Source organism: Pseudorca crassidens, chromosome X (assembly GCF_039906515.1).
Source record: "Pseudorca crassidens isolate mPseCra1 chromosome X, mPseCra1.hap1, whole genome shotgun sequence".
NCBI lineage: Eukaryota > Metazoa > Chordata > Mammalia > Artiodactyla > Delphinidae > Pseudorca > Pseudorca crassidens.
In genome coordinates this window covers 90,062,656-90,078,044 of record NC_090317.1, presented here as the reverse complement: position 1 = coordinate 90,078,044, position 15,389 = coordinate 90,062,656, and the positions used below count along the sequence as shown (strand labels likewise).

At 39.5% G+C, this 15,389-nt stretch overlaps 1 protein-coding gene across 4 annotated transcripts in view; it reads left to right on the top strand.

Annotated features, from left to right (window-relative positions):
• The window catches only part of CLCN5 (chloride voltage-gated channel 5), a 159,568-nt gene that overhangs the window by 108,597 nt on the left and 35,582 nt on the right, over nt 1–15,389 (top strand). For all 4 annotated transcript variants that reach the window (XM_067724457.1, XM_067724459.1, XM_067724458.1 and 1 more), the window contains one exon: nt 4,426–4,572. In XM_067724457.1, coding sequence (XP_067580558.1) covers nt 4,426–4,572 — 147 coding nt within the window. The remainder of the gene's footprint in view (nt 1–4,425; nt 4,573–15,389) is intronic.

The window sequence follows — 15,389 nt, the reverse complement described above, 5'->3', positions numbered from 1 at the left end:
CCAGCTTATGATTTTAAGCAAGAAGGTGACAAAGGGCACTGAAAGTGTCAGCTATGTAATGCAGATATCAACCAAACATTTTTCCCTGTTTGCCCTCCCCCCATAACCCTTCCTTGTATGACGAGCCCTATAGTAATCCACTAGTTGGGATAATAAATCCTGTTACTTTGTTCCTGGTCTACCCTAAATTCCGGCTGACCTCAGGCTTGTGACCATCTAGAGGTTTGATTTATTCCAGATGTGCCATTCTCTGGACTGACATGTCATAGGGAAGCCCCAGAGTGTTATGGAAAGAGCAATAGGCTTGGAGTTCAACTAAATGCAGGATCAAATCTCAACTTGGAGGAACTTTAAATTATTTCCTCATTATTCTGCTGCTTTAACTTTTTGTCTGGAACTTTTTTATATCTGCAAAATAAAACCAACTACTACCAGAATGGATTATCCACGGGCAAAATATCACTTTGAATTTTACTGATTATGTTCTTTTTCTTTGTTGAACTCCAGTTTGTTGCATCTGTTTTGCTTGATCTGCTTGCTGCTTCTAATTTTCTTTTGTTGACCCTTTATTTCTATGTACTTATTAAGGAAGCACTTTATAACCCAAACACTGAACCAGATAACTGTTCCATGAAATGTTTGAAATGAGGCAGCTCAATTTAGCTGGGTTGTTCTGTGTCAGTGGGTTACAGGAAGGAGTTTGTAAGGTCCTAATGGGGAAACGGAAGAGTTTTCCAGCTTCTCCTTTGTTGAGTCTTCATCTTGTAGCGTCATTATTTTGTTTTAATGAATTCCCAGAACAATAGGTATACCTTCTGAAAATATGACTACAGGACATATTCCAAAGCCAAATATAAATTATTTTTGGACTCCCCATACTTTTTCTTCCTATGATTTGTGTGGCTAATGTAGAGTTGCTGAAACTGTGTATTTTAAATCATTTCCTGAATGAAGCACATAACCAGTGAAGAGAGAGGGAAAGGATTCTGCATCATTTTGCAAATTTTCTTGCCTACTTTCAGTGCTAGTCACTGGAATTCACAGGCGTTGGATGAATTTAAACAGAAAGAAAATCTCTCAAGTTCTTCTCATCAGCTAAAATGGTGCTCGTTTTCCGTTAAGATTTCTAGAAACCTGGAATACCTACTTTTGAGATTGCTTTTATAGGTTCGTTGAACGTAGTAAATCCCAGAGTTAGACAAATATTAAGTGCAACTATTGACTCTGATGCCACCTACATTTAAAAGGGAAAGTTGATGTGAGGGGTGAGGGCAGGAAACATGCTTTGTTTGGATTTTGTTATTTGTGTTTAGGCTAATGTTATTTCTGCTTGTTTTTCATTTTCATCCTGTTGAGTTTGAAGCAGCAACGGAAGTGTCAAATGGAATTCTTGGGAATTAAGGACTGGAGCTTGAGATAGAGATGAGGGCTAGAGATAGTAGGTTTCCTTAAAGGATAAGATAAAGTAACTCAGAGTAAGGCAGGTAAGGATCTGCTATCTCAGTCAGATCAAGAACAAAATAGAGAGACTAATTTTTTTCTTAAATAAAGATTAAAGACACTTCTTCCTGGATGACAGGAGGGAAGACTGAGAGATTCAGAATTTCCTGTGTGTCGTTGGTAATAGGAAAAACCTGCTAAGGATCCGTGGTAGTCAGGTTAGACTTGGAAGCAGCGGCAGAGTCCGCTTTTTCACCCTCTTGCTTAGAATCATAATTCAGAGGAATTTGTGTAAGTGCATTTTTGCAGGTGTGCTCAGAGAAGGGGCGTGAAGGAAGCAGGATAGAGCAGGAGGAAGAGTCTAGCGAGGATGAAGGATTGGCTGGCAGCGAGGGAGCTGGGCTGAAGATGCAAAGCATGGATTCTTAGTATCCTAGGAAACATTTGATCCACATAGGAAGGTTAGAGGTTTTGTAGCTGAGGGAATGGTTTTATGATAGATAATTTTCTAAATTATTAGTACCTCTGGGTAAATGACCCTACCGTCTCCACCTGACCATATGTCACCATGGAAGCATGGTAATGTTCCTGGAGAACCTGTTGTTTAGATTCATGTCTGCACAGAGTTCAAGCTATTGGTGTATACTAAAGAATGTTGTTGAGAATGTGTTTCTTTTATTTATATTCATCCTTATCCATAAGTGAATGGCAGATTTCCCTTAGAATATCTGTTCTCTTGATTTCAGTCATCACCTTGATGTTGATAACTCCCAAGTCTTTGCCTCTCAATCTTCATCTCATCTGGCCTACCCAGCATCATTTCTGTATCTGTCCCACTATCCCACAATGCTTCATACATAATAGGTGGTTCATAAATGTCACTCATGCTGACCTCCTCCTTCAGGCTGACCTCTTTATCATAAGTGAGATGTTGTGAAATTGAACACATGATTTGGAGCTTACCGTCTTTTAAAAACACTAACTGGGCAAGTTACTTAGTCTCTCTGAGCTTTGGTTTCCTCATCTGCACTAGGAGTGCTAATGCCACAGCTTAGGAACGCTGGAAAAATTAAGTGAAAGCGTTCACTTTAAGCGCATGGCCCAGGGCCTGAAAATTAATTGAAGTCCTGGTAAATGTTGCTTATTTCTCCTTTATGCTCAATGTTTAAAATATTTAATTTAACTGCTGTGATTCCAATTTTTTTAGGCCTAACATTTAATTAATTAATTTTAAATTAATTAATTAATTAACTATGGCTGCTCAGGGTCATCATTGCAGTGCACGGGCTTCTCTAGTTGTGGCGTACGGGCTTTCCAGTTGCAGTATGTGGGATCTTAGTTCCCCGACCAGGGATCAAACCCGGGCTCCCTGCATTGGGAGCACAGAGTCTTAACCACTGGACCACCAGGGAAGTCCCCCTAAAGTTTAATTTAACATATTTGGTATTTACCACATTCTTGCACATAATTCTGATAACCCAGAGTAAGAAGTTTCTTAAAAGAGTATTATTTAGGGCTTCCCTGGTGGTGCAGTGGTTAAGAATCCGCCTGCCAATGCAGGGGACACGGGTTCGAGCCCTGGTCCGGGAAGATCCCACGTGCCATAGAGCAGCTAAGCCTGTGCACCACAACTACTGAGCCTGTGTCTGGAGCCCGTGAGCCACAACTACCGAGCCCGCTTGCCACAACTTCTGAAGCCCGCGCGCCTGAAGCCCGTGCTCCAGAACAAGAGAAGCCACCACAATGAGAAGCCCACACACCACGACGAAGAGGCACCCCCGCTCACTGCAACTAGAGAAAGCCTGCACACAGCAACAAAGACCCAATGCAGCCAAAAATAAAATGAATGAATGAATGAATGAAATTTTAAAAAATAGTATTATTTGCCTAATCGAATAGAACTTTGCTGGCTATGAAACTTGATCAAGATTTCATCAAAAACTGGGGTGATGGTGGTGCAGGGCTAGATAAAGTTGGCTGTAATGCTGTTTTTTTTTTTTTTAAATGATCAATATACTAAGATTTTTTTGAATAAAATTTTATGATCTGAAGATTCCCACTTGGGATGTGGAAAGTGTTTCATCTTTAATATTAAATTCTTGAGCAGAGAACAACATTGAACAGCACAGTATGCCTCTTTTTCCCAGTATTTCTGTGCATCTATATTGTGTTAAGAACTCTGGGAGAGCCGGAGGCATAAAATAATATTTTTCCACTCCCAGATGGCTAGCACATTTCTGAATACTGCTGTCTAGTTTTTATTTCAGATTTTTATTGTGAACTCCCATGAGTTTTGTATGCATGTCCTCATTTGATTTGCTTATTTGCAGTGGTTCTCAAAAAACCAATATCAACTACATTGTAAGGGTAGTGGTATGTTATATCTGGAGGGTAACTGACTATGCTAAGTAGTTTGTGTGTCTATACTGTCAAAATAAGAGCACGAAAGAGGACATACGAATAAGTGGTAACCCAAAAGGTGAAAACTACCCAAATGTCCATCAACTGATAAATGAATAAATAAAATGTGGTATATCCATACAATGGGTGTTATTCAGTTCTAAAAAGGAATGTCATACTGATACATGCTACAGCATGGATGAGCCTTGAGAAAATTATGAGAAGTGAAAGAAGCCAGACACAAAAGCCCACATCTTATATGATTACATTTATATGAAATATCCAGAATCAGCAAATCACAGACACAGAAAGAGAATAGAGGTTATAAAGGGCTGGGGTGGGAGGGAGATGGGGAGTTATGTTTACTGGGTAGCAAGTTTCTGTTTGAGATAATGAAAAATTTCTGGAAATGGATAGTGATGATTGCACATCATTGTAAATGTGCTAAATGCTACTGAATTGCCAGTTTAAAATGGTTTAAATGGTAAATTTTATGTTATGTGTATTTACCACAATAAAAAAAGAATAAGTGGTAAGGGGCTTGGAAATCATTGTAATAAGCCTCCTGTTTTTTTTTCTGTACAGGAGCCATGGATAACAGAGGCTTTCAGCAGGGGAGTTTCAATAGCTTCCAGAGCAGCTCCAGTGATGAGGACTTGATGGACATACCAGGGACAGCTATGGATTTCTCCATGAGAGATGATGTTCCTCCCTTAGATGGAGAAATAGAAGGTATCATTACTGCTGATGACAATTTATCTTTTTAAAAATTATTTCCAATGTACATGCAATAACATTTATTTATCTCCTGGCACACAGTCCTATGAATTTTAACACATGTGTAGATACTTGTAATCACCACCACTGACAGGATAAGAACAGTTCAACACCCCCAAAGCATTCCTTCTTATTACCCTTTGCAGTCAGTCCTCCCTGACCCCCAAGCCCTGGTAACCACTGATTTGTTCTCTGTCCCATAGTTTTTCCTTTCTGAGAATGTCATATACATGGAGTCACATAGTTTCAACTTTTGAGACTGACTTCATTCACTCAGCTTAATGCCTTGGAGATTCATTTAAGTTGTTCATTCCTTTCTCTTGCTGAGTAGTATACCCCGGAGTGGGATCACTGGATTGTGTGATAAATGTATGCTGAACTTTGTAAGTAACTGCCAAACCATTTTTCAGAGTGGCTGTACCATTTTGCATCTGAACTAGCCATGTATGGTAGTTCTTCCACTTGTTCTGCTCTTAGTATTTTCAGTAATTTTAATTTTAACCGTTCTAACAGCTATGTAGTGTTATCTCATCATGGTTTTAATTTCATTTCCCTAACGGTTTATGATGTTGAACATCATTTCATGTGCTCATCTGCCAACCTTATATCCTCTTCGATGAAGTGTCTGTTCAAATCCTTTCCCCTTTTTATAATTGTTTTCTTATTATCTGGAATATATTTATAAAATGAGAATTCCCCTTATCTATTATTTGGTTATGCAGTAACATCATTCTCTTCATTGGCTGCATACAATTTCATGGTATAGCTGTACCATAGTTTACTTAACCAAGCTTCTATTGTTGCACATTTCAGTTGCTTCCAATCTCTTGCTATTACAAACAATGCCACAATGGACAACCATGTGCGTGTGTGTGTGTGTGTGTGTGTGTATCTTTTAAGTGTATGAGAGCATTTCTGTAGCATGAGTGTGTAAGAGTGCTTATTTTCCCTTTCACCAGCCTTGCTGGTGTTAAATATTATAATTCTTTTTTCATCTTTACAATATGATAAATAAATAAATACATCCCTATTATTGTTTTAATTTTCAATTTTTAAAATTAATGAGCTTGAGCATATTTTCATGTTTATTAACCATTTAAATTTCTTTTTCTGGGGAATTCCCTGGTGGTCCAGTGGTTAGGACTTTGCACTGTCACTGCCGAGGGCTTGAGTTCAATCCCTGGTCAGGGAACTAAAACCCCACAAGCTGTGCGGTCTGGCCAAAAAAAATTCTTTTTCTGGAAGTTTCCTGTTCATATGATGTTCCTATTTTTCTAATGGGCTGATTATCTTTTCTTATTTTCTCTCACACTTTTTTTTTGTTGTTGCGGTATGCAGGCCTCTCACTGTTGTGGCCTCTACCATTGCAGAGCACAGGCTCCGGACGCGCAGGCTCAGCGGCCATGGCTCACGGGCCCAGCCGCTCCACGGCATGTGGGATCTTCCCGGACCGGGGCACGAACCCGTGTCCCCTGCATCGGCAGGCGGACGCTCAACCACTGTGCCACCAGGGAAGCCCTTTTCTTATTTTTTTATAAGAGCCCTTTATATTATTATTATTAATCTTTTGTCTAATGTAGGTTGAATATGTATATTTTCTATTTCTGGTTTGCTTTTGTTAACTTTGTTTTTTTTAATCTACAAATATTTTAAAATTTTTGTATAGCTAGGTATATAACCCTTTTATGACTTCTGAGTTTCTTGTTGTAATTAGAAAGGACTGTATCACTTTAAGATTAAATTTATATACTTTATTGTCTGGTTCTTTAAGTGATTGGGATTGCCATTCTCAAAGTGAAATCAGGGGACAAGAAACTACTGTCAGAATTCATTATTTAGCAAATTTGTATTAAGGGCCTATGACATTACAGATATTTTGCTAGGTTCTGGGAATTAGCAAGGCTTTAAGGCACCATCCCTGCCTTCATGAAGTTGATTCTAGCTAGCCTAACAGACACATAAGTACTTATGATAGTACCTACCTACCTACCTACCTCTTAAGAGTTGTTTTCAGGATTAAATGAGATAATAACATATAAAGTGCTTATGTACCCAGCATAGAGTTAATGCTCAATAAAATGTTAGCTATCATAATCATCAGCATTATTATGTCTATTATAACCCTATATTACAAGGACTTAGCAGAGGACGCATTCCCTCTCTCTCTCTCTCTCTCTCTCTCTCTCTCTCTCTCTCTGTGTGTGTGTGTGTGTGTGTGTAGGATTGGAAAAAATTTCACAGAAAAGGTGTGTTTGAGAAGGGCCTTGAAAGGTAAATTATTTGGTAGGAGGAAGAGCATTTGAGGCAGAAAGCAAGCTTTTACAGAGATAGCAACAGGCATAATATACAGAGGTATAAAAAGACAGAATATAAGCCCAAATAAGTAAATTGGGGCCTGAATGTCATGCTGAGAAGTTTGAATTAACCTTATTGTCACTGTGAGGACAAAACTCCTTCACATACTCATTCAACAAATACTTTTCGAGCACCTGGTATGAACCAGGTACTGCTATAGGCACTGGGAATACAGTGGCAGGATTAACATAGATAAGATGCAAGCTGATCTGGAATTTAGATCTAGTTGGGTAAATAAACAGATTCTCTAGTTAATTACACATTGTGATAAGTTTGAGGATGGAAATAAACTGAATGATAATAGATGATAACTGGGGAATACCACAATAGTTGGAAAGGTCAGGGAAGGCTCCTCTGAGGGGAGGTGCCCAACTTGGGATGAATATACAGGTAAGAAAACCACAGGTTCAAAAGGATAACAAGAAATTTGCCTGGTAAAGGTACCTCAGGGCAGTGACAGTAGAAGAGAGCCCCTGAATTTAAAGTTCATAAAAGAAAGGTACTCATGGTTTGGTATTTAGTGGGTTTTCCTATTTGCCTACTAATATAAAAGGGACATGTGTGTGTCATGTCCATTTATGAGTACTTACAACCACAGTGAGTCAGTCATACCAATTACTGGCTCTAGTGAAGTGGTCAGTTAGGGTATCCATTAGCTTAAACTGGCTACCTCTACTTAAGCCTTCTGGCTAAACCAGAGTGGTTTAGCATAGTTACCATCATTGCTTCTAATGAAAAATGATTTCATATGGCATCTGTATGACCAAAGTAGTTTTTCTGTGTTCACGTTGCTCTGGGTAGGTGATTGGGGCAAGTATCCATTATTCCTATTTAATAAACTAGAAAACTGAGGCAGACAAGATTTTGACATTGCTTATGATTGTGGAATATAGTTTTAGGTGAGTAGTCCTTCATCACTTATCACTAGCCTTTACAGGAGAATTACTACTTGTGGCTTCCAACGTCTGACCGTATAATAATGAGGCTGTTTTCCATGAGCCACACACAAAAATCAGTCCACTTACAATACTCCGTAGTGTTATAATTTTCTTGCTTTGCTTTTTAATTGTTCTTATTTTATTTAATGTTTTCACATGGGATTTCCTAGTGAACACAACAACAGAAAAAAAAGGTCATAAAGTCCTTGGTATTTGGTGGTGAAACTGTGCATAAAATATTACACTTTGTACCAGGCACAATGGCACGTACTAAAAAGATTAGTTAAAAGGAGCTTGAAAGGCAGTAGAAGTGGTCCTTGTTTTCCAGATGGCTGGAGGGATTGATTTATGAGTAATGAATAAATAAATTATGCATGTCATGGTTAAATGCATCTGAGGTAGTGTTATAGTAGTCTGTAAATTAGAAGAAACATAAACACAGAGATCTGAAAGAAGGGGAGGAGGAGGCAAATAGAAAAAGGGTTTGAGTAACAGGAAGAAATTCAGAGCTATTCTCATAGTCCATCTGTTCTCACTTGCCTGCCTCCGCAGCCTGGAACTCCTGGTCAGCAATTCAGCGATTCATTCATTTATGGAACACCCAGATACGAACTGTGTTGTTTTGGTAACGTTCTTCGATTCTCTTTTCCCCCTCGCTTCCTTGTCTTTCTACCTAGCATGCCTTGCTGCTACTCCCTAACTGTAGAACGAGGAGACATTCCTGGCAGAAAGAGCAGCACAGGTAAAGGCACATAGCAGCATGAGAGAGCGTCCTCTGCTCAAGAAACAGAGTCTGTATGTCTGAGGCCTGAGACTCCAAGGGTGGGGATGGTGAGAGTTGGAGCAGGATATAGGCTGGGTGATCTAGTTAGAAATCTAGGTGGGGTCCAGATTGTCTGTGCTTTTGGACCTCATCTTGTAACCAAGGAGTCACCAAATGATTTAAAAGCAGAGGAATGATGTGATCAGATTGGTGTTTTAGAGAATTATGGCAGTGTGGAAGATAGGTTCAGGGGAAGAGTATGCTGGAGACTGGAAGACCAGTTAAACTGTTAGTTTTGAACAATCTAGGCAAAAGAGCAAAGGCCTGAATTAGGACAGCAGGAAATGGAGAGGGGGAAAGAATAAGTTCTGGAGAAATTTCAGAGTGGGGATCAATAGGACCAATTAGACATGGAGAATAAACCAGAAGAGACACAGATGACTTCAAAGCCCAGGTGGAGTATGAGCAGGCCATTTCCCTCTCACGTGTGAGAACATGCCCAGACCACCCCTGCCAGCCTCAGCATAACCTCCCGATGTCCCAGGGAAGGGAAAAATCTTTTAAAATGAAAAACATGACGGTGCATGAAATCCACCATGGAAGCTGTGAAACAGTTCTGTTTGTTCTGCCCCGCTGTAAAGAAAGATCATAGTATTCCTTCAGAGAGAAACAGAAAACATCTTAGGCTTCAGCTCATGGAGAATCCTCCCTTCATCATCTCAGTTAGGCTCTCCCAAACTGACTCATTTGTGTGGATGGTGCCAGGAGGAGAAGGAAAGGGAATTTGGGAACCGTCACCCTCATAATATTCAAACTTCCCTAAACGCTTAGCCTAGGAGAATGGCAATTGTTATCGCTGCTTTTTGAGCTTGAAAAAAAGAAAAAGTAGCCCTTATCAAAAGCTCCGTGGGGCCATAAACCTCACCTGTTTTAATATGCTGACCCCATAAAATGAGGCCTATGGTTATGGTCCATAGGCTTTAAAGGCTTCCTTTAGGTTCTTTAATGGGAAAATACCCGGTCAGATTTCAGAATGTATGCCCTCTAATCTCTCCCCCATTTATATATTTATATTTTGTCTTAAGTATATGTTTTATTCGGGTCTACTGAGTTTTTACCGAATGTCCTATCCAGGACACCGCATTACATTTAGTTGTCGTGTCTCCTCGGGCTCCTCTTGGCTGTGTTGGTTTCTTAGACTTTCTTTGTATTTGGTGACCTTTGACAGTTTTGAGGATTACTGGCCAGGTATTTGTAGAATGTTGCTAAGTTGGGATTTGTTTGATGTTTTTCTCATAATTGGACTGGGGCTTGGGGGAAGACTAGAGGTAAAGTGTCATTCTTACCACATCATATCAAAGGTATATACCATCAGTATGACTCATCACTGCTGATGTTCACCTTGATCACGTGGCTGAGGTAGTGTTTGTCAGTTTTCTCCCCTGTGAAGTTACTCTTTTTTCATCCTTTCCATAATGTGTTCTTTGATTAAGGAAGTCACTGCGTAGCTGACACTTAAGAATAAGGAAGTTATTCTCTACCTCCTTGAGGGTGAAGTATCTACAAACACTATTTGGAATTGTTCTTCATTGGAGATTTCTCTATTCTCAGTTATTTATTCATTCACTTATTTATATCAGTAGGGACTCATCTGTTTAATACTTTGGGCTATAATCCATTATTACTTTATTTTATTCAAATTTTTCTAACTTTGCATTTGGAGCTCTTTCAATTGGCTCTGTCTCCCTTTGATGTATCCCTGTCACTGTGCAGGTTTCTTAAGCACTTATTTACTTTCTGGTACTACAATATGCTCCAGGCCCATGTTATATACTTCCTGCCTCAGTCCTAGAATCAGCCATTTCTCCAAGGAGCCCTAGTTCCTTTCAGCAGAGATTGGTATTAGAAAGCAAGATCTGGGCAGGAGGTGTGCTTTTTTCTGTTGGGGCGTTGTTGCTTCTAGGTCCTCTCAGTAAGGAAATATAAATATATGTGTATTCTGACCCATGTATTTACACATACCTGTAAATAGATTATCTGTATGTAACTATCTGCATCTATATTAAGCTAAACATGAGATCATACTGGTGTCTCTAACTGTAATCCGTTACCACATGGATCATTCTTGCCTCCTCCCCTTGCTTGTCTGTAACCTTCCCCTCCAGGTAGTGAGAAACGTGGCTCCCACCATCCACCATCCAATATTTAACTGTTCATTTCCAGTGTATGTGCATGGTTTCAAATTGTTAACCCATACCCTCTGTGGGAAACTACTTTATCAACTACAGTAAAGTGCTTATACAAAATTCTTTTACCTTTAGTCTTACAAACTCCACTCATTTCCAGTTACTTGGGTCAGCATCTTTTTCCTTTAGTGAGGCTGTTTCACACATTTGTGATATAATTGGATTCTTTTGCCACATTCTGCATTCCATCCTGAGATTTTCTTTTTAATTGCATACATTAAGGTTCACTCTTTGTGCTGTAAAACTCTATAGATTTTGGCAAATGCATAGTGACATGTATCCACTATTACAGTATCATGCAGAATAGTTTCACTGCCCTAAAAAATCTCCTGTGTCTTACCTATTCAGCATCCTTTCTTCTGAGTCCCTGGCAACCATTGATCCGTTTTCATCTTTATAAATTTGTCTTTTCCAGAATGTCTTTATAAATGGAATCATACAGTACATAGACTTTTCAGATTGGCTTCCTTCACTTAGCAGTATGCATTTAAGGTTCTTTCATGTCTTTGTGTGGATTGATAGCTCGTTCCTTTTCATCCCTAAATAATATTCCATTGTCTGGATATACCACAGTTTGTCTATTCATTCACCTACCTACTATAGGACATCTTGGTTTCTTCCAACTTTTGGCAATTATGACTAAAGATGCTACAAACATCTGTGTGTAGTTTTTCCTGTGGGCGTTAAGTTTTCAAGTCAGTTGGGTAAATATATAAATGCAATTTCTGGATTATATGGTAAGACTATGTTTGGTTTTATAAGAAATTGCCTAACTGTCTTCTAAAGTGGCTGTGCCATCTTGTATTCCCAGCAGCAATGAATGAGAGTTCCTGTAATTCCACATCCTTGTGAGCAATTGGTATTGTCAGTGTTTTAGGTTTTAGCCATTCTAATAGGTGTGTAGTGGGAACTTGTTGTTAATTTGCATTACCCTAATGACAAATGATGTTGAGCATCTTTTCATTTGCTATTTGCCATCTGTATGTTTTCTCTGGTGATGTTCAGATCTTTTGATTTTAGCTCTTCTTTTCTAATATACACATTTAATATTATAAATTTCTAAGTACTGCTTTTTGCTGTATCCCACAAATTTTGTTATGTTGTATTTTCATTTTCATTTACTTCAAAATGTTTTAAAATTTGTCTTCAGACTTCTTTGACCCATGGGTTATTTGGAAGTATGTTGCTTAATTTCCAGGTATTTAGTCATTTTCCAGCTATTTTTCTGTTACTGGTTTCTAGTTTAATTCCCTTGTGTTAAGATTTATGTTAAACTGGCTAGGAGTTGGGCTTTGTTTAATGTTTGGTGTAATTATTAGTGCCAGGGGTTAAATTCCTGTAGTGTCCTTGTTTTTGTCTTCTCTCTTGATTTTGAGTTTCCTTAAGTACAATTCCTTGAAAGAGATTCTGTGTCTTGCAGCTGTAATCCACTGTTATTAAGATATGGGAGCCCCATTGGTGTGGTTGTATGGTATGGGGGAGCAGGTTATTTTATAATCTTCTGATTAAATTGCATTGTCTGTTGGACCTGTGTCTTGTGTCTTTAACCTTCACAAAGTGTAATCCGGTGTTATAGCTTTTTGTTCTCCCTGCCCCCTACTCCTGTCTCTGACCTCAGCATTCCCAGCCCATTTCCAGGAAGCCCAGACCCCTACTGACTTTGCTTTTTTTCCCTTAAGTGAGACGGGTTAGGGCTGGAGAGGGAAGAATGCCCTTCCCCCAACTGGGATAAGGCTCAGGCAAAGTATTTTCCCCTGGAGCATAGGCCTTTGTTACAGAGACAGGTCTGGCCTATTTCACAATGATAGCTCTTCACTTCTCCTCTGAGCTAGGAGGACATGTTTCTTAGCTCTTCATTTTGAGAACTTGGTAGGGTTCCTGGAGATAAAAGCCACCGAAGTATAGGCTCAGGAGATCCTTACTCTCACACAAGTCCACACACAGCCTTCAGCAATTCATCAAAGTTGCCTTTAAGTAGCCCTACCAGTTATGGTTCTAGCAGTTTCTACTCCAGGTAAGCAGATCTCTCTGTGTCTTTTTGGATAAGCCTGTCTCTTCAGATTTGGGGGTAAGAGTTTCCCTTGCAGCAATTCTCCGGTGGGTCTAAGAAAAGTTATTGATTTTTTAGTTTGTCTAGCTTTTTCTTGCTGTACGAATGGGAGCAACAACTTTTTTGTTTTTTTAATTGAAGTATAGTTAATTTATAATGTTGTATTAGTTTCAAGTATACAGCAAGACAATTTCTGAGCTTTTTACTTGCCAGAGCTGAATCTGGAAGCTCCCCGTTTATTTTCTAATTAGTGAGACCACTTTGGTCCCCTCTCAAAGGGAGAAAAAAATTAGAGGGCGTTTGGCCTCTAATAAATCCTGAGTGGATTATTATGAACCTCACCTTGTTCCAATTTATGGCATTATGTGGTAGATGAGAGGGTTGCTGTGATGTTTCAGGAGTGTGTGCTGGGTGTTTCCGGGGTCTGTGGCTAGCAGGTACTCCAGAGGTACCGTGGCCATGTTGGTATAGTTCTAGTTAGGCACAGACTGGAAGTGTTGGGTCCCAGGTTGTGCTCTACTTCATCTCTCAGCTGAATCTTACTTTCCTAAGGATTGGTAGTACCATTTATTGATCTTGCCAGAAGGGTATTCTGTGATAACTCTGCAATCAAAATACCATTTGGAATTCCTCAAAGCTAATGTCTTCTCAGAAGTCATTCAACACAATGTACGAATAACCCACAAATAATCATTGCTAAAATTATAGAGTACGAGAGTTGGAAAGGACCGTAAAAATCATACATGCTGATATGCCCTCATTTTTACGATGGGGAACCTGAAACCCACAGAGATCAAGACAGTTGCCCAGGGTGACACAGTTAGTGAGTTATGGAGCTAGGGTTGGAATCTGTATCTTCTCACTGCTGGACAATGGATCTGATCACAAAGACTTCCTTCCTTCCTTCCTTCCCTTCCCTTCCCTCCCCTCCCCTCCCCTCTTTCTTTCCTTTCTGCATTGGGTCTTCATTGCTGTGCGTGGGCTTTCTCTAGTTACGGCAAGTGGGGGCTACTCTTCGTTGCAGTGTGCGGGCTTCTCATTGCGGTGGCTTCTCTTGTTGCGGAGCACAGGCTCTAGGTGTGTGGGCTTAAGCAGTTGTGGCACGTGGGCTCAGTAGTGGTGGCTCACAGGCTCTAGAGCACAGGCTCAGTAGTTGTGGCGCACGGGCTTAGTTGCTCCATGGCATGTGGGATTTTCCCAGACCAGGGATGGAACCTGTGTCCCTTGCATTGGCAGGAGGATTCTTAACCACACTGTGTCACCAGGGAAGTCCTCCCATTGACTTCCATGTAAAAATTTAGTTAAGTCATCTTCCTCTTGGTGCTTTCCTCCTAGTGTTCTACAGAAACTGTCACCTGCTTTGTTTCTAAATACCCCAGTGGTCTGCCTCTCAGAATGGAAGTCTTCCCTTTGCAATGTCTTGTCTCTACTCTTCTAGCTGCATTATCATTATTTTTATTTTTAGAAACACTTATATAACACATAAATACACGTCACTGTTAAAGATTCAAACAATACACATGTATATAAAATGTGAAAGTTCCCTCACTACTTCCCACTCCAGAGATAACCCTTCAAAATAACTCAGTTATGACCCTTTCAATTCTTTTTCTATCAAGTTAACACAGAGACACACACTTTAATTTTTTAAAAAAATCTACTTATTATTTTGTAACTTGCTTTTATCACATAGTAAGTTTGGGAGATTTTTCTATTTCAGTACACATCAGTCTACTTCTATCCTTATGCTATTCCCCCATTACTGGACTCTTTCATTGTTTCCAGTGCTGCAGTGAATAGCATACATACATTGGTGTGCACAGGTACAAGTGTTTCCTTAAGAGCAATTCCTAGGTTATGTGTGTGTGTGTGTGTGTGTGTGTGTGTGTGTTTAACTGTTTTGTTTTTTTTTTTGTCCATGACATCACACTATTCCCATGAATCCAAGAAGAATCTCCTACTTGGTATTTCCTCTCTTGAAGTTTTTTCTCCTGCTAAAGAATAGTTGCTAATCTTTTTTCCCCAACTTCCTTTTGGAGATTAATAGAGAGAAACCAATGCAGACTCAATATAGAAGAACTGGAGAAATGCTGCTTCTAAAATAATAAGCACAAGTAGTCACACAGGATCGTGCTAGCCAAAAGCTTTCTCAATACTCTGGTATGGAATGTGCATTTTAGAGCAGGGTTTCCCTACCCATTACATTTACCAGTCTTCTTGTCAGTCCCTTTTATGTATAAATTTGAGAAGGAAGGAATGAAAAACAAGTAATGGAGCAGAGGGCTATTTTCTTTATGTGGACAACCCTCTCAGCAACATTGTCAAACCTATCCCCTCTACTTCTATTTCTACATTGATTTTGTACAGTGGGGGTCTGCAGATATCAAGCCATACTCCTCAAGCTATTTTTCCTAACACTG